This window comes from Symsagittifera roscoffensis, chromosome 8 (assembly GCF_963678635.1).
Source record: "Symsagittifera roscoffensis chromosome 8, txSymRosc1.1, whole genome shotgun sequence".
NCBI lineage: Eukaryota > Metazoa > Xenacoelomorpha > Acoela > Convolutidae > Symsagittifera > Symsagittifera roscoffensis.
In genome coordinates, this window is record NC_087069.1 from 41632977 (window position 1) to 41660449 (window position 27473).

Here is a 27473-nt window from a genome sequence, read left to right on the forward strand (position 1 = left end):
AACAAATTATAAGATTTTGAAAAGTGCCGACATGCTGTAATTGAGGCGCGATCTTTTTACTGCTATTAACGAGTAAGCGGTCATTAAAAACGGTTCTTTTTTCAACAATTTAAGGGAGTTTGAATAAAGCTGACATGGTTTAATTGGGGCGCGATCTTAATACTGCTGTAAACGAGTAAGCGGCCATTAAATACGGCTCAAAAGTTTGCAAAAAGTTATAAGATTTTGAAAAGTGCCGACATGCAGTAATTGAGGCGCGATCTATTTACTGCTATAAATGAGTAAGCGGCCATTGAAAACGGTTCGTTTTCCGACAATTTAAGTAAGTTTGAATCATGCCGACATGGTTTATTTGGGGCGCGATCTATATACTGCTGTAAACGAGTAAGCGGCTTCTAAATGGGTCTCAAAAATTTGCAAAAATTTATTGGAGTTTGAAAATTGACGACATGGGTTCACTGAGGCGCCATCTCATTACTACTATTAACGAGTAAGCGGCCAATGAATACGACAAGTTGTGCCAGTTTACGACAAGTTATGGTAGTTTGAAAACAAATGATATGGAGTGATTGAGACGCCTTTTTTTTAAGGCTAGTAACGAGAAAGCGGCCAATAAATACGACAAATGTTGGGAGTTGGCGACAATTTATGAGAGTTTGAATCATGCCGTTATGGTTTAATTGGGGCGCGATCTTTATACTGCTGTAAACGAGTAAGCGGCCATTAAATACGGCTCAAAAGTTTGCAACAAGTTATAAGATTTTGAAAAGTGCCCACATGCGGTAATTGAGGCGCGATCTATTTACTGCTATAAATGAGTAAGCGGCCATTAAAAACGGTTCTTTTTCCGACAATTTAAGTAAGTTTGAATCATGCCGACATGGTTTAATTGGGGCGCGATCTATATACTGCTGTAAACGAATAAGTGGCCATTAAATACGGCTCAAAAGTTTGCAACAGCTGATAAGATTTTGAAAAGTGCCGACATGCTGTAATTGAGGTGCGATCTATTTACTGCTATTAACGAGTAAGCCGCCATTAAAAACGGTTCTTTTTCCGACAATTTAAGGGAGTTTGAAACTTGCCGACATGGTTTAATTGGGGCGCGACCTATATACTGCTGTAAACGAGTAAGCGGCCATTAAATACGGCTCAAAAGTTTGCAACAAGTTATAAGATTTTGAAAAGTGCCGACATGCTGTAATTGAGGCGCGAACTATTTACTGCTACTAACGAGTAAGCGGCCATTAAAAACGGTTCGTTTTCCGACAATTTATGGGAGTTTGAATCATGCCGACATGGTTTAATTGGGGCGCGATCTATATACTGCTGTAAAAGAGTAAGCGGCCATTAAACACGGCTCAAAAGTTTGCAACAAATTATAAGATTTTGAAAAGTACCGACATGCTGTAATTGAGGCGCGAACTATTTACTGCTACTAACGAGTAAGCGGTCATTAAAAACGGTTCGTTTTCCGACAATTTATGGGAGTTTGAATCATGCCGACATGGTTTAATTGGGGCGCGATCTATTTACTGCTATTAACGAGCAAGCGGTCAGTAAAAACGGTTCTTTTTTCGACAATTTAAGGGAGTTTGAATAAAGCTGACATGGTTTAATTGGGGGGCGATCTTTATACTGCTGTAAACGAGTAAGCGGCCATTAATTACGGCTCAAAAGTTTGCAACAAGTTATAAGATTTTGAAAAGTGCCGACATGCAGTAATTGAGGCGCGATCTATTTACTGCTATAAATGAGTAAGCGGCCATTAAAAACGGTTCTTTTTCCGACAATTTAAGTAAGTTTGAATCATGCCGACATGGTTTAATTGGGGCGCGATCTATATACTGCTGTAAACGAGTAAGCGGCTTCTAAATGGGTCTCAAAAATTTGCAAAAATTTATTGGAGTTTGAAAATTGACGACATGGGTTCACTGAGGCGCCATCTCATTACTGCTATTAACGAGTAAGCGGCCAATGAATACGACAAGTTGTGCCAGTTTACGACAAGTTATGGTAGTTTGAAAACAAATGATATGGGGTGATTGAGACGCCTTTTTTTACGGCTAGTAACGAGAAAGCGGCCAATAAATACGACAAATGTTGGGAGTGTGAAAGTTGCCGTCATGGAGTAATAGAGGCGCATTTTTTTAAAACCAGTTAAGCGGCCATTGAACACGGCTCAAAAATTTGCAACAAGTTATGGGGTTTTGAAAATTGCCGACATTGGGTAATTGCGGTGCGATCTATTTACTGCTATTAACGAGTAAGTGGCCTTTAAAAAAGCTTCTCTCCAACATTTTATGGTAGTTTGAATATTGCCGGCATGGGTTAATTGGGGCGCGATCTATTTACTGCTGTAAACGAGTAAGCGGCCCCTAAATGGGGCTCAAAAATTTGCAACAAGTTATCGGAATTTGAAAATTGCCGACATGGGGGCACTGAGGCGCGATCTATTTACGGCTCTTAACCAGTAAGCGCTCATTAAATATGGTTCTTTTTCCGACAATTTTTGGAAGTTTGAAAATTGCCAATATAGGATAATTGAGGCGTGATTCATTTACTGCTATTAACGAGCAAGCGGCCATCAAAAGGGGTTCAAAGTTTTGCACCAAATTATGACAGATTGGTATTACTGACAAGGGTTAACTGAGGTGCAATCTTTTCATTGGTATTTTCGAGTAAGTGGCCATTAAATAAATCATTTGTTGCAAGAAGCCATCAGAGTTTGAAAAGTGCTGTCATGAGGTAATTGAGGCGCGATCTATTTACTGCTAGTAACGAATATACGGCCATTAAAACGATTCAAAAATTTTTGCAATTAGTTATTGGAGTTTGAAAGTTGCCGACATGAGGTAATTGAGGCGCGATCTATTCACTGGTAATAACGAGAAGCTGGCCCTTAAATACGATTCTTTTTCCGACAAGTTATGCGAGCATGAAAACTGGCGATAGGGTGTAATTGAGGCGCGATCTTATTACTTACTGCTATTAACGATTAAGCGGCCGTTAAATGGGGCTCAAAAATTTGCAACAAGTTATAGAAGAATGAATTTACCGACAATGGGTAATTGGGGCATGATCCATTTACTGCTCTTAACGAGTAGGCGGAAATCAAAAACAGCTCATTTCGCGACAAGTTATGGCAGTTTGAAAATTGCAGTCATAGTGCCATAGAGGCGCGATCTATTTACTGGTATATACGAATAAATGGCCATCAAGCACATCTTATTTGCGAGAAGCCATCAGAGTTTGGAAATTGCCGTCATGAGTTAATTGAGGCGTGATGTTTTTACTGCTAGTAACGAATAATCGGACATTAAATACGACTTAAAAATTTGCAACAAGTCCTTGTAGTTTGAAAGTTGCCGGCGTGGGTTAATTAAGGCGCAACCTACTTACTGCAATTATTGGTTAAGAGACCAATGAATACAACTCAAAAACTTGCAACAAGTTATTGGAGTTTTAAAAATCCCGATGTAGGTTAATTGAGGAGCGATCTAATTACTGCTATTAACGAGTAAGCGGCCAATTAATACAAAGTTTCAATACAAAAAATTTCAGCCTCTCAATAAAAAAATCTCTAAAAATGAGTTGTCTTCTGAACACAAAGTTTGAACACGAAACATAACTTTCAAAGGGATCCCTTCATATTAATTGAAAAGTTCCTGCGGTAAGATAAGAATAACTCTTCCAATCAAATCATGAAGTTAAAGCAATGTGCAAATACTTTGGTGTTTAAAAAGTTCAAATTGTTTGTCAGGAAATAGTTCTAACCGAAAAGAAATGAAAAAAAAACCTTAAAATTGAACTAATTTGAAATTATTAAAATCAAGTTTCCTATTTTTCAAATAAACCGAAGTCTGCAAAAAGCATGAAAGACAAGCTTTTCAGATGCAAGAATAAGAACAAAATGGGCAAACAAAAGATATTATAGTTCAATTTTTATAAAAAACGAATCAATGAAAAGTTAGACTAAAAATAATCTTTTATAATTGTGTCGAACAATAGTTGGATTAATAATTCGTGAAGCGACAATTCGTAATAGGCAACAATTTGTACTAAAATTTTTTCCATATAAAAAAACCAATATTATCACAAATACTATCAACATTTTCGCAATTTTACTAAGACTCTCACTAAAACCATATTATAATTGATTGTTTCCGCTTCAGGATGGATGCGGGTGGCCTTATAGTGCCTGTTTTGTTATGCTTATTTTAATATCCCGCAAAAATTGCTTGTTTCGATTCTGTTGGTTTTTAAAACTTCTCGTTTTATCATCCCTTTCTACCAGCTCAACCCATATTGATATGATGCAGCTAAGTGGTTTTTTCATTTCCATACACGTTTTGCTTTTATTTTGAAAAAACTCATTTTGCGACAAGTTATGGGATTTCGAAAACTTCCCACATGAGGTAATTGAGGAGCGATCTATTTATTGCTTTTAACGAGTAAGCCGCCTTAAATACAGCTCGTTTTGCGACAACTTATGGGAGTTTTCTTTTTAACCCGCACTACAAAACTGAATTGAGGAGGCAGCTTATTGCCAGCATCCAAATTTAGGCGCAAATAGTCGATTATAACGGATAATTAAGTTGATTATTTGACAAGTATATTTGGATTTAATTACCAAATTTAGGTGTTTAAGTGTTTATAATCGATTGGAATCGTGCTTTTTTCCAAGAAACTATAATCTTTTATAAAGTTTAACAGTTCATAGAAACAACTTTTCATATCATGTATGATAATTTTTAATCTCTTATTTTGCCAAAACTTGTCACATCAAAAAAATAGTTAAATTTTATCCTTATAAAAGTAAGGTTATTGTTTTTCTTTCAATAACAAAATCTCTAAAAGTGAGATGTCTTTTGAACACGAAACATAAATTTCAAAGAGATCCCTTTGTATTAGTTGAAAGGCTCTTGCGGTAAGTTAAAAATATTTCATCCAAATAAATCATGAAACTAAAGCAATGTGTTGATACTTTGGTGCTGATAAATTTCAAAATTTTTATCATGAAACAGTTCTAACCGAGAAAAAATGAAAAAAAAATTTAAATTTAAACTAAATTGAAAACTTTAAAATTAATTTTGATTTTTTTCAAATAAACCAAAGTCTACGAAAAGCATAAAACACAAGATTTTCAGACGCAAGAATGAAAACAAAACGGGCAAACAAAGGATTTTATAATTCAATTTTTATGAAAAATGAATGAATTAGATGTTGGACTAAAAATACTCCCAAATATAATTGTATCAAAAAATAGTTGAACTAATAGTTCGTGAAGTGACAATTCGTAATAGGCAACAATTTGTACTGACATTTTTTCCATATAAAAATACCAATAACAGTACAAATAATATCAACATTTTCCCAATTTTACTATGACCAGCACAGAAACCATATTCTAGTTGATTTTTTCCATCTGTAGATGGATGCGGGTGTTCTTTCAGTGCCTTTTTTGTTATGCTTGTTTTATTGTTCCGCAAAAACTGCTTGTCTTTATACTGCTTGTTTTTAAAACTGATTGTTTTATCATCCCGTTCTACCAGCTCAATCCATATTGAATTGAGGCCGCTAAGTGGTTTTTTCAATTGCTCACACGTTTTGCCATTATTTAATTAATCTTCATGGCTTTGCCCTGATGCGAGCAGTCTTGTTCACTATAGTCTCAATTGCGCATTTATAACTATTCAGGCGAAAACTTTTTATAAACAAAATTTCATAACATACTAAAACTTTATTTAATTGCTATCAATGTCCGTTTGTTCCACAAAATCTAGCTGCGAAAAGTTACTCCATTTGCTGTGTTTCTCTGCTAAACTAGGTTTTCATCTGCTAAACTAGGTTTATTGCTTTTTTTCTTTATTAAAGGCAAAACAGCAAACACTGCATAACCACAGCAAAACCAGAAATCAAATAATGTTTTTCTTTTTGATATTTCTTTTCTCAATTATTTATCCTTGCGTTTCAAACACTGATATATGTCGGATAGGATGTGACAAAAAAACTGATTGTGGAGTTGGTTTTAAGGGTTTGACTAAAAATCAGAACAGAAAGTGTAATCTTGTAAAAAAAATAAGTCAAAAAACAAATGAATATCTACAATGTTTTCTTCATCTTTTGTTATCCAATATTTAGTAATAAATAGAAAGCTTAAACTTTTTTAGAAAATTTTTTTTTAATAACAACGATTAGAGCATTGTACAATAAAAAAAACAACTATCTGTTCTGATTTGTTCTTATAGCTGAATTATGCAAAATGATTTGTCCGTACTTTTTTTGTGATAAGTGAGTGTAACCTGCTTTGAAGTATGTATTACTAATTAAACTCTGCTTCAAAAAGCCTTAAAATTTCCCATAAACTTACCAACACTTCTTATGGTGCAATTTATTGCAAAAAAGTGAACATAAAAATTATTTTAAAAAGAAGAATCTTTAGCTAGATTTGATGGATAAACTGATTGTTTTAGAAACTGAATCATAAAAAATGAGCGTCTCATTCTGCAAACTTTAAAAGGAATGAATTGATTGAAAAAATGTTCTGACTAAACAGTTTGAAAAGGTCCAATTAGGGGTGTTTTTCAGTAAGAGGTTCCTGTTTTTTTTTTTCAGCTAATCCAGTTTTCTTGGGTTTTTGGGTGCATTTTGTCATTACTTAATAAGAAAATTTATACAATTTTGACCGCTCAATTTTTGAAGCTATGGTTGAATTGTCATATCTTTTTTTCGCTATGTGATCAATTGCCTTTCTTGGCTAAGTTACCAATTGCCTTCCTCGATGAAAGGGATTCGACCCCCTGCCAACCCAAAGGGTCCCCCAATAGTGGAAATCAGTAGCGGATTTAGGGAGAGGGAGACGAAACTACCCCCCCTCAGGTATTCGACCCCCTGCCGACCAAAAGGGTCCCCCTTTATACTTTTTTGAGATATCCATTTTTGGCCGACTGACCTTAAATCTTTCTAAAGGCGCCATTGGCGCATATCTATGCTAATTTGAGAAGGGAGCGCGCGCCGAAAAAAAACCCGATTATGCCTTTTTGTCCTGTTTTCTCACAAATTTGCCTCCGGCGCAGAGAATTTTGTCAAATTAGGGTCATTATAGTGTTTTGGAAGAGCTCAGAAAATCAATTTGGTCGACCAAAAAAAAAGGTCGACATAATATTCAAAACTTTTTTGAAAATCCGCCCCCCCCTCTGTCGAAAAATTCCTCGATCCGCGCTGCTTTGGAAATGGAAATCATGTTTATGGTTCAATGAAAGAAGGGACTCCGCATTTATTTAGAGCGCCTGGCGTTTATATATTTTTTTTCAATTAAAAAATTTATTGTTCATGTACAAATTGGTTTTTTTCCTGGTTTCCTTATTTTCCAGTTCAGTTCTTTTTCATTTGCAAATTTAAGAAATTTTTCTCTTAGTAGAGGGAAAAGATATTTTTCTATTGAGAACTTTGTCCAATTTAAATAAGTTGTTGAACCACAAAAATTTTTGACATCCCTCGAAATCTAGGACCATGAACATTTTTTGTGAACTTTTTTTCTTAAACAATAAGAATTGATTAATTAACAAGCAAAGGTATCAAAATTCAATGCAATTTATATTGTGATGTGGTTATAAATTAATGGTATATTCAAGGGCGAAGTTGACAACTTGATTCGTATTTTTTTTTTTCAGTTCAGAACCAGTAAACTACGATCGTTGCGTGTCATGTTCGGAGCAGGCAGATAGCGAACAGATAACGGATCCGAATATCGAAACAGGACTTTGCATTCCAGGCATGCCATGCCCTCCAGTTAGGCGGTAGGAGGGCCAATTACTCTGGCTCATTGATCATCTGGGTATAAATAATCAGGGGTGTTAACTCAAAGTAGGAAAATATTGGGTAAGAAGATTTAGGAAAGCTTTCAAGTGAATTTTGCAAAGAAAAAGAAACGCAGTTAAAAAAAGGGTGAGAGATTGTTAAGTAGATCCAATTTATCTTATCGAATGCTTGTCAATTACCAAAAGCGCTTCATCAAAAACTGGTCAAGATTTTTGTGAGGGGGTTTTCATTGTCTGCTGCCGTAAAAGATTGCCAAAAAAGGAGGATTCAACGAAGTGAGTATTTCAAGTTCATAAGAAAGAAAATTGGATGAAAAACTATATCCGGTCCTGCCGACCCCCTGCCGACCCAAAGGGTTCCCTTTTTTACTATTGTGAGATATCCACCTTCGGTTGAAACATCTTAAATTTTTTCTAAAGGCGCCTTTGGCGCCAATACACTAATTTTGAGGAGGGAGCGCGCGCCAAAAAAATGCCATTTTCGGTCGAAAATTTCCAAAAAAAAGTATAAAAACGCCTCTTTTTTGGCCTGTGTTTTGGAAATCTTTGGCCTGCAACCCCACCCCCATTTGAGAAATTCCTAGATCTGCACCAGATGTTATAAGCCGGATGGTTCATGAATCAGCACACTTATAGTGAAATAAAGCAAAGTAGAGACACAGCGAGACGAGGGGGCTTGAAAAAACGACGGGAACACAAAAACTGGAGAGGAAGAGGAGAAAGCGACGATGAAAAAATATATAATCAACTGAATTACAACAAAAACAAAAAATGAGAACCGCGCAAATCTGAGAAAAAGTTCACTTCAACTTCATAAGAACAAAAGCCATACAGCTAACAATACCCTATTGCGTAAGGTCAGGTTGAAAATCATGATTGTATTTCTGAAGCAAAGATATTATTCAAGTTAATGTGTGATTGAATGAATATGTGCGTTCAATAATTCAAATTTTCAACAGTTAGTCTTTTTAGTTGAGTGTATCAATGATAAACATGTTTCTGTGTTTGTGTCTCTGATTCAATACAGGTGATTTTTTATTCACTACCCGCACCGGAGTTTCATGGATAGGTTTTCATTCTAAGTGGGAAATGTTATCCAATTTTTTCTAAAAACCTTTTTTATTGCAATGGTAAAAATATCGTATCAAAAATTTTCTGAAGAAAAATATCATATGAATACTTATCAAAAACTGATTTGCTTGATCTCTATTGGAAACCTTGCAATAGTCGAGGAGTCTTACTCATGTTCTCCTCGAATATCATGCTTATTGTCGAGGAGGTGTAATCGTTGGAGGGAAGGGGTTGGGAGCTTCAAACTTGACATGCAGGTCTAAATTGGACAAACTAGTTTAAATCTGACCCAGTAAAGCGAGTGAGTAAGCTTTGATAGATATGATTTGGTTGCTTACGCTATAAAAAAAACTAAATTTTACCAAAAAAAAGGTTATTGAGGCTACACATAGCAGTTCCTGGCACCCTGAATTCAAAAATTCAAAAAATATGTTTTACGACCACTTCTTGAACAGAGGAAGGAAGAATTTTTAGATTCACATGGTCTCTGCTATTCAGATAGCCAAAAACTTTAGAACAACTTGATAGTGCGAAAAATATCGCGCGTTAATTGTCCCAAATTCGCCAAAATTGCCATCTTTAAACACCCGTAACTTTACGTAAAAAGATCCCAGGTGAAATATCTTTTCAAATCTGAGCTTAGACAACAATACCTTTCGAATGATAAAAGAAAGTTCCGTCGAAAATGGCTAGTTAAAAAGTCGAAATTTGTCTGCAGAAAAAAACCCACCCCGATCACAAATATTCCGTTACTTTCGTATCGAAAGTCGGAACAATAAACTTTTTTCAAGTGAGGTTGGCCCTTATGATTTTCTATAACTCCTTGTTCACTGACTTTGCTGACTCTCAACGGACACTGAAAGCTATATTGCAGCCTTTTCTATTTATTAGCAGAAATTGATTTAACAAAACTTGGTTTTAGAGTAAAATCATTTGTTGAAATTGTTCAAAATTTCGGCAAAGTACTAAACAACGTTCGTGAGATTATTGGAAAACAAATGCCAAAAATTAACACAATAAAATGATTAAAATCGCAGTGTCTCTAATGTCATTCTAAGTGTTGTATTGAACAAAATTATATTCAATTTTCTTCTTCGTATCAATTAAACTGCAAGTTTTGACGAATGAAAATTACATTATGTTGCAGTTTTTTCATTCTATGGATGTTTTTGTCTTGCTTTAAAATGTACAAAATTTATTTCCCTCATTTCACAATTTAGCTATTTGAAAATTTTGGAAAAAAATACTAACACACTCGCTATTGTGCTCAGCTCTTAAACTTTTAGTTTTTTGTGAAACTTTGAACGAATCTTTTGTTTCTTCTAATTCTACAAACGTCATCATTTTTTGGGTAAAACAAATAGCTGGTTTAGTTTGTTGTTTTTAAGAAAATAGACCACTTTGACAGAGCGATTGAAAGAAAATCTTGAAGTTTTTATTTCACAAAATTTTTAACAAATGTATCATGTTAGTACACATTGAAAACAATTTGTGTGTTTTTCGGGTTGCTTTGATATCCGAAAGGCAGAAGAACCTGTCTCAAGGCTTTAAATCCTGAGCTTCATTTTTTTCTGAGATCAAAATCAATTTGTTAGCATTCATCCAAATTTTGATTTAGACAAATATTTCTTTTTTACTGTTTAATTTGCCGATTTAAGCAAAAAATACGATTTCTTTGTTTTAACCTTGTTTAATCTAGATCAAATTTTGATAAAATTGAAAATTTTGTATCATAAAAATTAAGTTTTAGATTCGGTCAATTGAATAGAAAAATAGCCCGTCAATTGTTTTGTTTATTTTGTTTTTCAATCCATTTAAATTTTTGAAAACACAATTGTCAGAAGAAGACTTTCATCAAAATTGTTTGCTGTGTTCTCACTTAAAAAAATTTTGAAGGTTCAATTTCGCATGCAAGCAATGGTTCATTTGTTGCAAAAAAATTGAAATTTTTAAGATCTGCATTTGACTGAGTGTTGACTTTTTGTGGCTCTTAACGAAGCTTATGACTTTTTGATATCTTGTTTTTTTTTGTTCCAGTATTCGTGTTCTCAAAAAATTATTTTTTCAAGAAATCGTTTTTCGTTTTTTCAAAACTAATTTTTTGTCTGCTATTTCAAGTGATCAGTATTCTGTTTTTTTTGTGATTTTTAAAATTCTTTTTGCGCGTTTATTATTTTAATCCATTTCCTTCTTTTTTGCCGGCCAAAATCTGCGGAAAATCAAAATTTTTGAGCGATCATTTTATTCCCTTCATTAACAGTCAAGAACTGAAACTGTTATTTCATATTTCCAAAAACATGTGATTTTTTAATTAAAACACAACAGTGATAAATGACTTCATGTTTAAAAATCGCAAAACTGAATGACTTGTGATCGATTGTTTCCTGATTCTTTTTTGATTTCGAAGTCAGAAACAGCAGTTGTAATTGCTCAAAAGTTTCATTTTTGTTTCAAGTGAACTAGTGCCGTTGTAAAAATAGAAACGTACAAAAGAAGAAATTTCACTATTTCTAATATAAAAAAGATATTTTGGTAGGAAGTCGATATACCTCTGGAATCTTGTTTTGATGAGTTTTTTAGATAATCATACTTATTCGAACAAGCAAATAAATTTGAAAATTTTATTTCAAACTGTTAAAGCTTCACTAACAGATATTTTCATAATTTTTCAAAGTTTTGTTTTGTGTCTCGTTTAACACTGGTCTTAGGTTCTTACACTTGTTCAAAGAAACTTGTCTTATAATCAGTTATCCACAAATGTTTTCAAAAAATGTTTCGTGGAGCTTCTACATATGGATCATAACCTTGGTTCCACAAACCATCCTTTTTTGTTGGTTTTCAAGCTCAACTCTTCTACTATCAAGGCTTTTGCTTCTTCAAAACTGAGAAACAATGAGAACTGTTCACCTCGGCATAGTTAAGTGTGGCATTAGAAGACGTAATCGTACTCCGTTGTTATATTGTCGTAACCCATTATCATTTTCAAATTTTAGTATCAAAATAAAGTTGAGCTCTGTTTTGCAATAAGTTCAAGACTCTATTGCATAGACAAAAACTAAGAATTGTTTGACCTGATCTGTAACAAGTCATCGTAAATCAGCTTACTTCTTCTCTTCAATTTTATGTAAGGTTATCTAGGGCAACTTCTAGAAGAGTCTTCGTTTCGTGATTTGCACCTGTGTGATTTGTGTTTATTCATCATTACGAGGCCAAATTGTGCACGGGATAGTCACTCACTTTTGTGTCTAGATATTCCTGGATTGCACATAAAAGTTTTTAAACATATGTTAATTTTTTGTCGGAACGATCAAAGGAAATGAAAGAACATAAGAAGAACAAAGTGAGCGACTTTGTTGAAGAATCCCCCTACAGTTCACAAAATACACAATTTGGCCTCGTAATGGTTCATTTTGTCCATTTGCTTTCCTTTCCCGAAAACTTCGTCGTTGTATGGCAATATTTTTTGTTGCCAGTATTTCTCATTTACGCTTTTTTCCAGTTCTTCAGTTCGGCTGACGATTTCTTTTGTCTCAGATTTTCTCTAAGGGACTGTAATTGATTCGAGTTCAACTCAATTGATTTCATGATCCAGTCAACCTTGTTCCCGTTACCCTTTGGTCGTTGAAATAACCAAAAACTTCAAGAAACAGCTAGAAAAACATTCAAGACAAAAAGATTCCCTACACTATCGAAAACAAAGTTCTGTACATTATTTAAAAAAATTCAGTACATTATTATGATAGAATCCAACAAACCATTGATAAATCTGATAAGAATGCTAGTATTGACATTATGTTTACTTCTATTCATCCTCATAGATAGTTCTGTATATGGCGTGCTTGTTCAAAATAAACATCTCTCTTTTCCTCAATAACTGAATTTGAAAAAAGTATTTTCCTAGTTGAGTCAAATTGTTCCCCAGAATAAGCATTAAACCAGAGGCGGATCTAAGAATTTCTCGAGGGGTCGGATTTTCAAAAAAATTTTAAAACTCCTGTCGACATTTTTTTGGTTGATTAATTCGATTTTCGGAGCGCCCACAAAGCACCAAAAAGACCCTAATTCGGCCAGATTTTTTTGCGAACTATTAAAAAAAAGGCAAAAAGAGGCGCTTTTAGGCACTTTTTGGAAGATTTTGACCAAAAAACGCGTTCAGAAAAGTCGCCTTCAGTAAGTTTTTCTGTCAGCCAAAAATGCTTCTCTCAAAATAGTACAAAGAAGGGACACTTTGGGTTGAGAGGGTGTCGAATCACTGAGGGAAAAAAGAAGCAATCACCCTCTCCCACTAAATCCACCCTTGGATTGAATCATCTTCATTTTTATTTCAATTTGGGCAGTACGATGAGTTGTATTTACAGAGAACATTTTCCGTGCTCCATTTTTATTCCGTTTGTCATCCGGCATGGATTGATAAAACTCCACACAAAACCTCTTATGTGTTTATACATTATTTAGGTTATTTAACCTTGATATGCATTTGTCGGTTGACCTTAATAGTGAGGAAGAGGATGGCGGCTAAAGTGAACTACAGTTCAGAAAGAGAATTAACGTTGCCATTAAAAAGTTGTTTTAACTTCTCTCTTTCAAGACCAGCATTATCATTCCATACGGATTCAAGAATTAACGAATCATACCTTGAGTTATGACATAATACAACCGGCAGGATTTTGGAAAAACCCGCTAAGCATAAACCCGTTTTGGGAAAGGGTATCAGCCGAACCACCACTGGAGTGGACCAAATGGGCGGCAATACTAGAGATGGCAGTATTCGCGAAAGATGGCAACGATATCCGAAATTTAGTACGAGCAAAACCACCACTAGTTGAACAAACAGAACCAATATCCGAGGTTGAAATAGAAGGCGCAAAAAAAGAATCGAGACGTCCGAAATCAAGAAAAACGAGTGGGCTCCGAAAACCACGTTTTTGAAGCTCGCGAAGAAGGAGTTCCGTGCAACTCATTCCGGTGGGACGAAGCGGACGCAAAAGTGCGTAGCTACTGTTTTCTGTGTCTCGGCGCCGAAAGACAGAGACACATGCAACAGAAAATACCTAATCTGCAGCTACATACAATAGCTACACAACAATTCATGACAACATTGGGAGACATCTTCGTAACTACGCGCATAATAGCTTTTGAGAGGTACAACTTTATCTGTAGAAAACAAGAAAGCAAAAAATTTAGAACAATTCCATGCAGATCTAATAGAACTGGCCTCACGGGCTGACTGCGGCGACCGGGAAGATGAGTGGGTTAGAGATATGTTCACCGCTCAAACTAACAAAGAAAAGATTGCAGAAGAATTGCTGGCACAAACACGTAGCCCACAGGATGCATACGAATATGCGATACGGCTAGCAAAAGGAAGAGATCACGGTCGTACTAAGAAAACAAACCCGTTCGGAATACAAACAACGACCACAAAACAAGAGCCGGTACACTACTTAAATACACGTGGCAGATACAATCAACAAAAAAAAAGGGAGGCCCTGGCGGTTCTTGCGGCCGACCGTACTCACGTGGAACTCAAAACACAATGGGACAACAACAACGGAACACAAACTCAAGACATTGTTATATCCACCTAAAATCATGTCCAGCAAAAAACAAAAGTTGCTCGAAATATGCCAAACGCGGGCACTTCGCGAAAGTTTGCCATTCCACGAATCTTAACTTCTTGGGAAACCCAAACGACGAACAACAAGAGGAAGTAGAAACAGCAAGCACGGAGACTGACAATGACCCCATCGCATTGGCCGAGTTCACTACAAAGAACAAAGAACAAAGAATGGTTGGGAAGACTATCAAACAGACAAACTTTCGGTGATGGCAATCGCGGAATAGTTTGAAATCAAAAGCACAAAAACACTATCGGAAGACGATCTTAATGGACATATTGTTAAATTGAGAACAAACACAATGGAACTATTCGCTATTACCGATGAGGGCAGCCCAGTGTCCTTTCTCAGCGAGAAAACTGCACAACGAATACAACATAACAACGAAACAGCAGTTTTTAGAAATATCCCACCGCAGGACACAGCTAGGAATCTAGCATGCTATAATAGCGAGTCAATACATCCAGAAGGAAGACTAATAATAACAATTGAGTCGGGAGGATGGAAAATCCAGGCGGCTCCATTCATTATAGTGGACGACCAGGCAAATATCATATTACGAAATCTGCTACCACGCATAGGTATTAGATTGATTCAGGAAAAGCAAACTTACAGGCTACTTAACGTACAAGAAAGAGAATAGTCAAACCCTGAGATTAAACAATGGGTCAAGGACAACTTCCAACAGCTATGCGTACGCATAGGAAAGGCAAAACACCATGCAATGAAAACACACTTCAACAAGGAAATCGAGCCAAAACAGCAAAAGAGCACACGTGTACCGATACACCTACAAGAACGGGTTGAAGCGGAACTAAACAAATCGATGGACCAAAACTAGACAAATGGACGATCATCAAACTAGACAAATGTTCAGATGAACAATTCATCAGCCCAATATTTATAACAGTAAAAAAAGACCAAACAGTCAAACTGGCGCTAGATTCCAAAAAGATCAACAAATTCATTCATAAAAACAAATATCAAATGCCCAACATAGCTCTACTCCTGGATAACATCGCTCAAATGGTGAAATCAGACAAGTCAAATCAGACATTATTCTCTACACTCGACTTACGATATGCATACTCACAAAACCCGTCGGACAAAATAACAAGAAAACAATGCGGTCTTACGGATATGCCAGCACAATTTCAGAAAGCAATCGATTTAACACTTACTAACTGCAGCAATACCTACGCGTACTTAGACGATATCTTAATCGTAACGAACGGAACAATAGAGACACACCACCAAAAACTCCAAACAGTCCTAACAAAACTAGACGAAAAGATTCTCGCAGTTTCACTAGATAAAAGTAAGTTTGCATGCAAACAGGTTGAGTGTTTAGGTTTTAACATCAACAGTGAAGGAACTGAACCACTTTTAAAGAAAACTGAATCAATTCAGAAACTATCACCCCAAAACTTTCGAGCAACTAAAAAGCTTCATGTGTTTAATACATCACCTAACAAAGTATATACCGAATCTAGCAAAAACAGCGGCAGACCTACGGCCCATATTAAAAAACACTGAGAAAAACAGACCACTCAACTGGTTACCAGGGCACAACATAGCTTTCAAAAACATCCTACAATTAGAAGCTAAAACAACACAAAATAAACATTTTGACCATTATTTAGAAATTCGCATCGTCTGCGATGCATCTAATGGAGGACTAGGGGCAGCATTAGAACAACACTCATTAGAACAACAAGGTTGGGTGGCTATAGCATACGCGTCACGTTTTTTAAATGCCCTCGAGGAAAAACATTCCCTCATTGAACTAGAATTTTTAGGGGTCCTATGGGCAATCGAATGCTTCAAATACTATTTTTGCGGCAAACATTTTACCGTCATCACCGACCACCAAGCTTTAATCAGCGCTTTAAACGCAAGCGAACAATCAAAAAGTAGCGAAAGTAGACTGACCCGCTGGATCGACAGAATAATACCATTTCCCTTCCACATTAAGCACCTCGCTGGGAATAAAATGGGACTAATAGATTAAATGTCACGGAATCCGGTTGGATTACCAATACCCCCAGTGAGTACGATGAGGAGTTTGTAGTAGCGTCAATCAACGCATTCAAAACAACCTAGAGATGAGTGACAATGTCATCCTAAACAATCCGGCCAATCAAAATAGAGCATTATATGATCTGATCAAAAAGCGGGCAGAAAATAGAGGGTTATTAGATACTAGTTGAAACGCTCATTTAACAACTAAGCATTCCAAACGTTCCACAAGCGGTACATTGCTACCCGAAAAACATTTTCAGACTAGCTCAAAATCTGCTCACAACCAGCCAACTTTCTCTCATTCAAAAACTTCAAACTGCTGCAAAACTTCGATCAACGCGATCAAATTAAAACAACACGCAGAGATGAGCAGGAAAGAGACGAATAATTTCAAAGGTGGGTTCATCTCCCCAGAATTAAAGTCAAACGACCACGCGGCGGATCAGAAACTTCCTCAGATTGGCAAGGCACATTCGACCGGGAGGTGGGCCTTTCGGACCGACGTGGCACAAGCGACCCCCAAACAAAGGCAGAAAAACTAAAACAGACCCAAAGTCACCTACAGCATCCACTTTGACTGCGCCAGTTGCCGACGCAAGGAAGTTAATACCAAAAACAAAACAACCAAACTTCCCAAGAAAAATCTTCGGAGACAGTGAAAACAACAATAGAACAGAAGAGCGCAATAACAGACACATAAGCCACCCAAACAGAAACGAACAAGTCAACTACAGCCACACAAACAGAAAACAACACAGGAACCGACAACCTACAAGAAATATGGGTCAGCCGTGTGGACCCCAATGTATGCCTACAGGAAGAGAGAACACACATCGGGGAGGCGTCGACGATGACGATTTCATCACAACTAGAGGTAGAGGCCAGTCACCACGAAACAATGGAAGGAATGGTCGCAACAGTGGAGAAAGCCACAGAGACGGAAGAAGACACGCCATTATTCCGTCGAAGACTCCAGCGAGTACTGGGGTCAGTTTAATCGCCGCGGCCACCAAGAAAGAGAGCGGCCAAGAAACGATACTGTGATTCCATAAAAACCTCCAACAGATAGTACTGGCCCAACATCAGAAATAGACTGCACGTCAGAGAGGATTGCCTGCTGATTGACGAGAGAATTGTCATACCCACTCAACTCAGACAGACAGTGCTGGACAGCCTCCATCTGACCCATCCGGGATCCGCAGTCATGTTGGATTTATGTCAGCATGTCTGGTTTCCTTAAATCCATCGCTCAATTGTGCAGAATTGTCGACACTGCACCGAGCAAGGTAAAAACTTAAAATCAATATTGTGAAACAGGCAGTTCTTTCAGATGGAACGGGTTGTAGAATCTAACGAAGAGGTCCAATTATTTTTCGCAGGGCCTCTTCCGGATTAACCTAATAGGGATGCATATATTCTAGTTGCGATAGATAAAGGGTCAAAGTTCCCAACACAAAAGTTGTGTCAAATACAACAGCGGACATTGCAATTAATTTCATGCAGAGATACATTTCCAAAAACGGGGCACCAAGAAGACTAAGATGCGACCAAGCATAAACATTTAGAGCTAAAAAAATTCCAAACTTTTTCTCGAACAAGAAACATAAAACTACTATTCGCACCGATAGATGATCACAGAGCAAAAGGAGTCGTTGAAAAGATGATTCAGACAATAAAACGTAGGCTGGCACTAAAGAAAATAGACCGATCAAACACACCATACAAACTAGCTTCAGATGTAGCAGAAATATTAAAAACACTGAGAATCACACAACACGGTGTCGCAAAAGTTTCACCATTCTAGGCACATATGGGCAGAAAACCAAATACCCCGCTTTCAAGTATAGCCACGAATAGCTCACCAAACAACCTAAACTGGGAGAACGCAAAACATGCATGTTTAGATCGAAAGAACCTTACGAAGACACCACTACCAGCAAAAAATATGCACGACTTTCAACGCTGGTCGGAGGATGAAATACGAATTCAAAAGAAAGGATCGCCACCAAAAAACACACATCAAGTGCTACCAAGGACGCTCAAAAACACGCAACCACCTACACAGCTAGAAACAGGTGAACATTCTAAATCCATAGAACTAGCTGAGAACAAATTTAACATAAAATACAAGGGAGTACAAAGAACGTTTGACAAAAACAAAGAAAAATGAATAGAACAAGTGGCACGCAAATCTATTAGATTAGCAACAAAGGTTGAGAATCCAAAAATTTTTGAGCAAAATTATAAGACCATAGAGGAAAAAAACCTGACCTACACACCACACACTGCAAGCGTACAAACTTTTGGAAAGCAACCAAGGGTATTGAGAAATAGCGGAACAGCATTTGTTCCTAACCCCATTAATATACGGACCATGCAGACCCTCACGAATCAGCGATTATGTCGCTCAAAAATCTGCACGGAGAGCAGGACCATGCTTACCTTTTTTAGACATAGAAAATCCAAATGCCCCACAACACCCGATGTTCGAAGAGGATGCTAGAACTGGACTGCCGATCAAACTAACAAAGCAGGAGAAGGCGGAGCAGAACAGCAGCCAAAGCAGCCCCACAAAACGAAAAGCAACCAAGGCGACAGGAAAGAGAACAGGTGGGAAACCAACAAGGAAAAGACAGACGCCACGAGGAATGAGTCAGCAGACGTAAGTGACACTAGAAGAAGAAAAGGAAACCAGAAGCAGCTCAGAGAAGGACGACAATTCTTCGACAACATGAGAGGATATCTCCCCGTCGCCCAAACGACAAAATCGAAAGCGTGCGCCGCCCACAGTTGCAACAAGAAAGTCGACTAGAAACCGACAGGCGACTCTGACAACAGCACTTGGGAACCCTGTCCCAATTAACGTGATAGAAAATACAAACACCTCCAGGACAATGCAACTCGAAATAGATTTGCCACTATAGAAATCAACGCCGGAAAGCTATCCAAGCTTGAAATCCCTAATCCAAGAGATAGGTTTTACTGAAAAAACCCCTGAGTACAACGCTTGCGTGAAACTCATAGAGGTAATTAGCCCGAAAAACAAGCAAACCACAACAAGCAACGCTATCGACTTAACATCCCCAACAGAAGACGAGACAACGGAAAACAATGAGATACTATTCGTGAAAAGCAACGACAAAGAGACACAAGAAAAAGGAGACGAACAACTACAAAATGACGAGGAGCACGAGACAGTGGATGACAACAACGAAAACAACGAAGGAGGAGCAAAAACAGAAAAGTAGAGAAGGATGCAGGACAAGCAGTCCCATGGGGACTAAAAACTCAACATTAAAAACTCTGTAAATTTTTCCCGAGAAGGGGCAATGTCATCCGGCATTGATTGATAAAACTCCATATAAACTTCATTTGTATTTGTACATTAATTATGTTATTTACCTTGATGTACACTGGTCGATTGACCTTGATAGTGAGGACGAGCACGGCGGCTAAAGTCAACTACGGTTCAGAAAGATAATTAACGTTATGATTAAATAGTTGTTTTAACTTCTTCCTCTCAAGATCGGCTTTATCATCTCATACGGATTCAAGAATTAACGAATCATACCTTAAGGTATGACACCGTTTTTGAGCAGTAAAGTTATCTGGGTTTCGTTTTAATATCTCAAAAACAAGATGATTTGTTTTGCAGATATTTAATTCCAATGATGATTCTTTTAGTGACATTTAAAAGTTTTTGAACACCAAAAATAATCTGACCATTCATGCTACGAACAAATGAACCAAACTGCAGTAGCTTTCACAGTCAAATTTTTATCATGCTGTCATCAACAATGCAGATTTTTCTACTGTCTTAATTGATTGAAACCATAAATGGTGTTGATTGTTTTGAAGTTCTACAATTTTACTGACTGTTTACAATAAACAAGCTGTTGGTAAGTTGAAATCTAATCAAACTTGGAACATAGAAAATCAAAAAATTTTCAAGAACTCAATCATTGAAATTGCAATTAAGCCCATATCCTCAGAGCTTTCAGAATCTGTTTATCATAGTTATTAATTTAATCCGCTACTGAATGTGGGAGACAAAAATTATTTTACCAACTTCATTTCAGTTATTTTTTGTAAATATTTGATATTTTTGTCCTGAATAGCACTTTCAGTCCTTCCATCTTCATGTTATAATCCTGCAGAATGTAAATTAACCAGCCAAAACCAAGAGACATAAGTTAAGTTAGAACATACGGTTAGCGCTCGACATATAAAACGGCTTTTGGAATAGATTGAAAACTTGAAACTGACTATTAACTAAAATGCAGATAGGAAAAAAACTAGAAAAAAAACTAAAAATGAAAAATTAGAAGGGATAGAAGAGCCACACTTCCCTATTGGGTTAAATGGGAGGGGGTTTCACATGACACATGACATTAAGGACAATATCTCCTATAGAGCAGTTCTGGGGGAGGTGTTAAGACTGGTTAGTGTTCTCTCTTCAAAAATTTGACCTACTTGTAACCCAGAAAACCCTTTCTGGAACTAAATAAATAATTTATTTTCTTGCAAAGCAAAACTTTTTTTCTACACTGATTCAATTCGATTTGTATACGTACAATTTTTAGATATTTCATCCATGGGTAGCCGTAAATTTAATAAAATTTTATTTGTCCAGAGATATGCAAGTAGGCGCCACTCAGTACAACAACTGGATTCCCAATGGGTGCCCGCCTGGTCTGGAGTACCTGGCTCAGATTGACCAGGTGTTCATCAAAAAACACGTGGATATGAGACCGGGAGGCACGACTGGCGCGATCACTCACAATAAATATGTACTCATGAATTCAGCTGGGCAACATGTTAGTTAAAATATGTACTGATGAACTTGACTAAAACCCTTTAAAAAACATTCAAAGGAGCAAAAATTTTTTAATGTTTTTTTTGCTGTTTTGAGTAATTTCCGGCTAATGAAACTAAATGAATTTAAATCTCTATCTTTTTTTTAAAACTTTTTCGCCGACTTTTCTTACCAAAACACCCCGCTCGCCTAAAAAAAAGAAAACTTGCTTCGCAAACTTCGATTTTTCTGTGAAATAGCGATGAGTATCAATGAAAATTCAACCCAGGAATAGTCAAAACTTTAGGATTTGCTCGTCTTTTTTCATTGAAAAGCAGGTATAAAAATGAACATCCGACGCTTTCAAACTTTTTATCAGGTTAAAGGTCAATTACTCATAACTTGAGCTGCATTGCAATGTTTTTCATCATCAGTAACCAAAACCCTTTACAAAAACTTTTGAAGACAAGTTGAAAGCAAAGCAAATAGACGCTTTCAGTCTTACGTTCCCATACAAAAACGTCCCTCTTCTGAAATTGTCTAAAATACCTATCTTAGGTTGGTAGTAAGTTTCACCTGTTTTACAGTAATCTAAATTTTTTGAAAAATTGTTTTTTTCCTTCTAAAAGCTAGGGATTATTTTTGGCAACTGTAAATAATGAAGAAAATACATCCAAGTTTTTTTCTTTTTCCTCTGCGAGCTCTTTTCCAACGGATAGTTGGGGCGTTCAACATGCCAAAATACAACAGTGCCGAAATTGAAATTATGCTAATTTTCTTTTTTTTCTATTTTTGTGTCCATTTTTTATGGAAAAATTTTTTTTAAAAATTGAAGTGAATTTGGTAAGCATTTTTTTTCGCTATACTTATTTAGCAGTTGAAAATTATTAAGTCGTGTCAAATGGGTTTGGTCAATCGTGTCCTATAGCTTTGGTTGCGTTGTATAACTATTTTGCGTAAAAGTTGCACTTGTCTGGAATAGCTCATGAGTGAAATGGTTTTTGGTATTATTTTTTGTTAGAGCGGAGTCTTTTGTGATGCGTGAAAAATTAAAACTAATTCACACGAAACTACTAAAAACTTATTGTATCAAAACAAAAAAAGTTCCATCTTAAAACTCACTCATAAAAATAAAAATAAATCCTTTTCAATTTTAGAGTCAAATTTTTCAAGGTGTCGCAAGATCCGTATACGAAAAAAGAACTTCTAATTAATTTTGAAAAATGTTCTTATTTAAAAAAATGCGATTTATGGCCTAGAAGAAGTGGTTTTTTAGAATGCAAGAAGCAAATGTTTAGACTAAAAACACCAAAAAATGGTGCCTTGTTTTGTCATTTTTGTCATATGAATTTCTCTAGTTCTTCTGTGCCCGCGAGGAGTTCGATGGATGTGAGCGTAATTGTTGCCCTACGACGATGGGGTTCATTCTGCATGTTACAGATAACAATGGATCAGAAGTACTCCGTTTCAGGTCTCCCGACTTCGACTGTTTTCCCGTTTATTTCTATTTCATCAAAAAATCAATAATCCTTAAACAACTCAACGTGAACAAATGTACGTTGGCGCTGTCCCTAGTGAGCAAAGCTAACATGCAAATATCTCAAATTTTGATAGACTGACAGTATTGTCTTTATTCAAGTAAACAGTCTCCTTCAAAAATTCGTTTAGATGAGAGATTGTTCACTTGAATGTTTTTTAGTGAGTTGATTGGGGGTTAAGGGCATTGAGTATTTTCAGATTGACTACATGACTACACCGTTTGTTCGTCACGCTATAAGACGGACTGAACTTCTTAATCTAAAGCTTGTCTCAGTCTCACTCTTATCATTACGAGGCCAAATGTGCGTTCTCTGCATTGTCAGCGGATTCCGCAACAGGTCAAAATCAGATTTGTCACGGAATCCGCAACATTGCTTCTTTTCTTTAATCTTCTATGCTGTTATGAATTCCACAAACAAATACCTAAATCATTGTACCGCTCAAAATCGCTCCATAATTAGGCGAATTTGCGGAATCCGCAACAGTATTTGTGGAATCCAGAACAGTTTGTGGAATCCACAAACAAATGATAAAAAATTTGTATCGTTAAATTGAGCTGTTGCGAAACCCGCAACTGTAAGTGGAATCCGCAAATTGTAAGTGGAATCCGCAAATTGCAAGTGGAATCCGCAACAAAACAAATGTGCCGGCAAAATTTACGTTACAGGTATATGCACGCGGAATCCACCGAAATTTTTTTGTGGAATTCTCTTACATTTTGGTACATATTTAAGACTTGTCTCTGGAATCCAGGAACATACAGACACAAAATCCTATCCAGTGCACAGTTTGGCCTCGCAATGATTTTCTTGGTATCAATAGATCCTGACAAATACCGCAAAAAGCGATTTCTTGGAGATCATTTTTTTTGCGGATTCTATGCAGTTGGTCTGACTGTACACAGGCAGAGTGTTCAATTATATATATATGATGGAAAGATAGGTTGGTAATAAATACTGTACAATCAGTTTCAATCCAAAATATATAAGCCGAAAAGTGATAAATTTAATTTAAACTCCTTATGAATCATATTCAGCTGGAGTTTATTAAAAAATTTTATTGTTTAAAAATCGAACTGTACTTGGCCTTTTCTGGAAGGTTTTACGTGCAACAATAAGCCCTTCGCCATCCAAAATCGGATTTGTTAATTTTCTGAGTAAATCGGACAAAAAAAACATAATTTTGTCAGATTTTTAGCCTCAATATAACAACATCGATTTACATTTCGTTGTTTGTTGGCTTTTTCATTTTAGATAATGGAAAGTCTTAAAGTTTGTTTTTGTTTCATTTATTTTTTGAAAAAAAAAGGAAAACAGTCTGTATTTTACCCAGAAAAGAGTACTCTCAGTGTAATACAGAAATCTATGTTGTAACTCCGACAGGCAAGCAACTTGGGAAAGTGGCCCAAAGCTAGTACTCTGAGGATTTAGTCAATTAAACATAAACATTTTCGCGGTTTGCTGAGATATTTTTCTAGCATTGAGCTTTTTTCCGTAATTTTCAAAGTTAACCAAAAGGAAATTTGTCTCTCAATTAAAACGAAAATTGTATCCTTTTGCAATTATAAAATTAATTTCAATATTAATAGAAAGTCATTTAGACTGCTCATACCAGGGTGAAAAACTGAGTGTCCCGACTGCCCTCAAGCGTCCATGGAATCCATTGATCATTTCTGAAAAAATTGATAAGAACTTCACAAAAAATGAGGATTACAATCGCTATACAAAAATAGTACACAAAAAATGAGGTTTTTTTTCAAAACCATCACCCAATCGCTATACAAAAATAGTACAAAGTGAAGTATTTCACCTATAATGTAACAGTTACAAAACTAGCTTGCCAGCCTCAATTGGAACAATTTCTTATAGTCGAAAGTTTGTTAATTGTCGAATTGCTTGAATTGGCTAGTTTCAAAAAAAAATTTAATTATCGAAGATTAATACACACAGTTTGATATTTGACTTGATGGCATTGATATTTGCAACTGGTTTAATAAATACAGTGAAAATTCAAAGTTTTTCTACATGAAAACATCATCCCTAAGCACAAGGATTTGGAATAATTTGAATCGCCACATTATACTTTAATGAAAAACTATTCAAGGAAAACTGCTTATTTAATTTTTAATTTAGTTAACAACAAAACAGAAAAGTTTTCAGTAACCAGTGAAGGTTTTAACAAACTCTTCCTTCTTGTAATGGAGCGAGGAGAGAGAAATTTTTTTTTTCTATTTACTAAATCCTCTCATCGCTCTGCAAGGCGAGGAAGGAACGTGTTGTGATTATCAAATGAGAGTCCGAGACGATCAAGGAAACTTCATTCTATTCATTGAAACTTACGACGTCTTCAACTTTGGTAAGTTACTCAATCTAAAATGCAGAGTCTAAAAGTCTAAAAGTCTAAAAGTTTTCCAAGGACGCTTTGAGATGTCCCTCATCTAAAAACCAAAAGAGGCATTTCAAGATTAACAATTTCAGATACCAAAATGAGGCTAAATATAGTCGTTCTTGTGACGCTTTTTCCACGATAACCTCACCTTTCAAAGAAGACCCCTTTTTTGGTACTATTTTAGAACTTGGCTAATTTTTGGCTAATTTGGGACAGTTAATGCGCACTGTATACGTCGTTCTATTAACGTATGAAGAAAAATTTAATTTCATCTGGCAATTAGATTTTATGAATACGTAACCGAGCGAAATTTTTATCATTTTGTGTTTTACATAGCATACAGGGGGATATAAAATTAAAAGCCAAAACGAAAAAACGATAGGCAATTTTTTTCATTTATAAGAAAATTAAATTTTAAAATAGTTCTGCACATTATAAAGTTTTCTGCTCTCCTGGAGAAAACTTTGTCGTTACCTCAGTAGTGACCAGAATCTTTTGTAGTGACCAAAAACTTTGATTTGAATCAAATTCGCAAAAATTTTTCATCAAACGTAGGGGTGGCGCTAGGATTTCAAAGGAAATTCTCGAAGAAGGAACGGATTTTCTAAAATGTTTCGAAGCTTTTGTCTACCTTTTTTTTTAAGTCGACCTAATTGATTTTCCGAGCGGTCCCAGAACACAATAAGGCCATATATTGAATTAAAGAATTAAAGTTTTGCGCCGCAGGCAAAATTAAAAAAAAACATGTCAAAAATGCCAATTGTGGGCACTTTTTGGAAAGTTTTGTCCAAAAAATCCGCCACTGATCAAACGTGTTTTTTTTTAGATTGGAACACACTCATAACGTCAGCCGAGTTCAAAATACTCAGTCCCGACAAAGTGCACACCGTCGGAGTCATAAAAGTAGCTGGCAGATTACAATACTAATTAGTTACAATAAGAGTAATGAGCAAATTGATTGTTTTCAGACGTCTAGCTAATTTAAAACTAATTTCTGTTTATTATCACGGGTCGAGCTGTTGTGGTGACAAAACTGGAAAATTGACTGATAGTGGAATCCGCAAAAAATGAGAGAAACCATGCAATCCACAACAGGTCTATTTTTTTGAAAAAAGGCAAACCATTCAATCCACAACCACAACCATCTAATTTGAATTTTATCTTCCTTCACACGAGGCCAAACTGAGCACTAGATAGACACGAAAATTGGTTTTGGTAGGTCTCTGGAATCCAGAGACAAGCCTTTACACATGTTAATGTTTCTTGAGTAAAACAATGCACTTTAAAGCCAATACATTTGTGTTGGGGGTTATTGCTAGTGGGTTCTGGAACAATTTTCAGTTTACATCTTTAAAGGCGTGACTCCGGATTTCAGTTACATACGCAAACACTTTATGCTTTTAAAAACAAAAATTCAAAAATTTTGTCGAATCTTTTTTTGGCCTTTGCTTTTTTGGCCTTTGCTAAAATGTTTTGCGTTTTTTGGCCCGCGCTCCCCCTCAAAATAGTATGATTTGGCGCCGAAGGCGCCATAAGAAAAATCTTAAGGTCAGTCTGCCTTTTGGTCGGCAAGGTGTCGAATCCGTGAAAAGAAAGGGGCGCCCCTTAATTAGCTGGTGATTATATTGACAGTAAATTGGCCGAGAAAAATATGGTCTGTTATTTCATCAGAATAACATCCAGTATGTTTCGTTTTTGATCGTCAGCGTCAGACTAGTTTCTAATTTCGGTCTAAGAAATCACTCTTGTATTGTAATCTGTTGCCAAAAAAGAGAGTGCGCCAATCGACTTATGATGGATATGTCTCAAATTTGGAGTTTTCTATCCATTTTCCATTGGATTTGGACGTGAAGGCCAAAGCATTACTCATCGGTGCAGCATTTCTATTAGACTTTCTGTTTTTCGAACAAACCGACCGCCGGTTCGAGGATTGATGGACTGTTGAAATTGATTATACAATGTCCGGTAGTGCAAATATCTGAAAAAAAAACTAGAAAAAAAAAAAAAATTTTCAAATGCCCTCCAAATTATGACACTAGCGATTGTTTGCAATATCGGTTTGAATAATATCATTATAAATCTAATCAGTGTAATCGTTCAATAAACAGAAGAGGGTTCTTCTGTAATTGTCCAAAAAAGAGAAAATGTCGGTTTTAGTACAGGAAGCCAGGAAGTAATAAAGGCTCCGACTAGTAGTGTTTAAGCCAAAAAACAGAA

General features: G+C 36.2%; 2 protein-coding genes across 2 annotated transcripts; both read left to right on the top strand.

Annotated features, from left to right (window-relative positions):
- Positions 1-19017: 19017 nt before the first annotated feature.
- On the top strand, positions 19018-19782 carry LOC134853653 (uncharacterized). Its single transcript, XM_063869660.1, has 2 exons — positions 19018-19196; positions 19569-19782. Exons 1-2 carry the CDS (start codon positions 19018-19020, stop codon positions 19780-19782), a joined length of 393 nt encoding a protein of 130 aa, XP_063725730.1.
- Positions 19783-20281: 499 nt separating this feature from the next.
- Positions 20282-27261, top strand: LOC134853233 (phospholipid scramblase 1-like). Its single transcript, XM_063869201.1, has 7 exons — positions 20282-20433; positions 21168-21351; positions 22688-22800; positions 24201-24277; positions 25128-25223; positions 26083-26159; positions 27029-27261. Exons 2-7 carry the CDS (start codon positions 21172-21174, stop codon positions 27188-27190), a joined length of 705 nt encoding a protein of 234 aa, XP_063725271.1. The 5' UTR covers positions 20282-20433; positions 21168-21171; the 3' UTR covers positions 27191-27261.
- Positions 27262-27473: the final 212 nt, after the last annotated feature.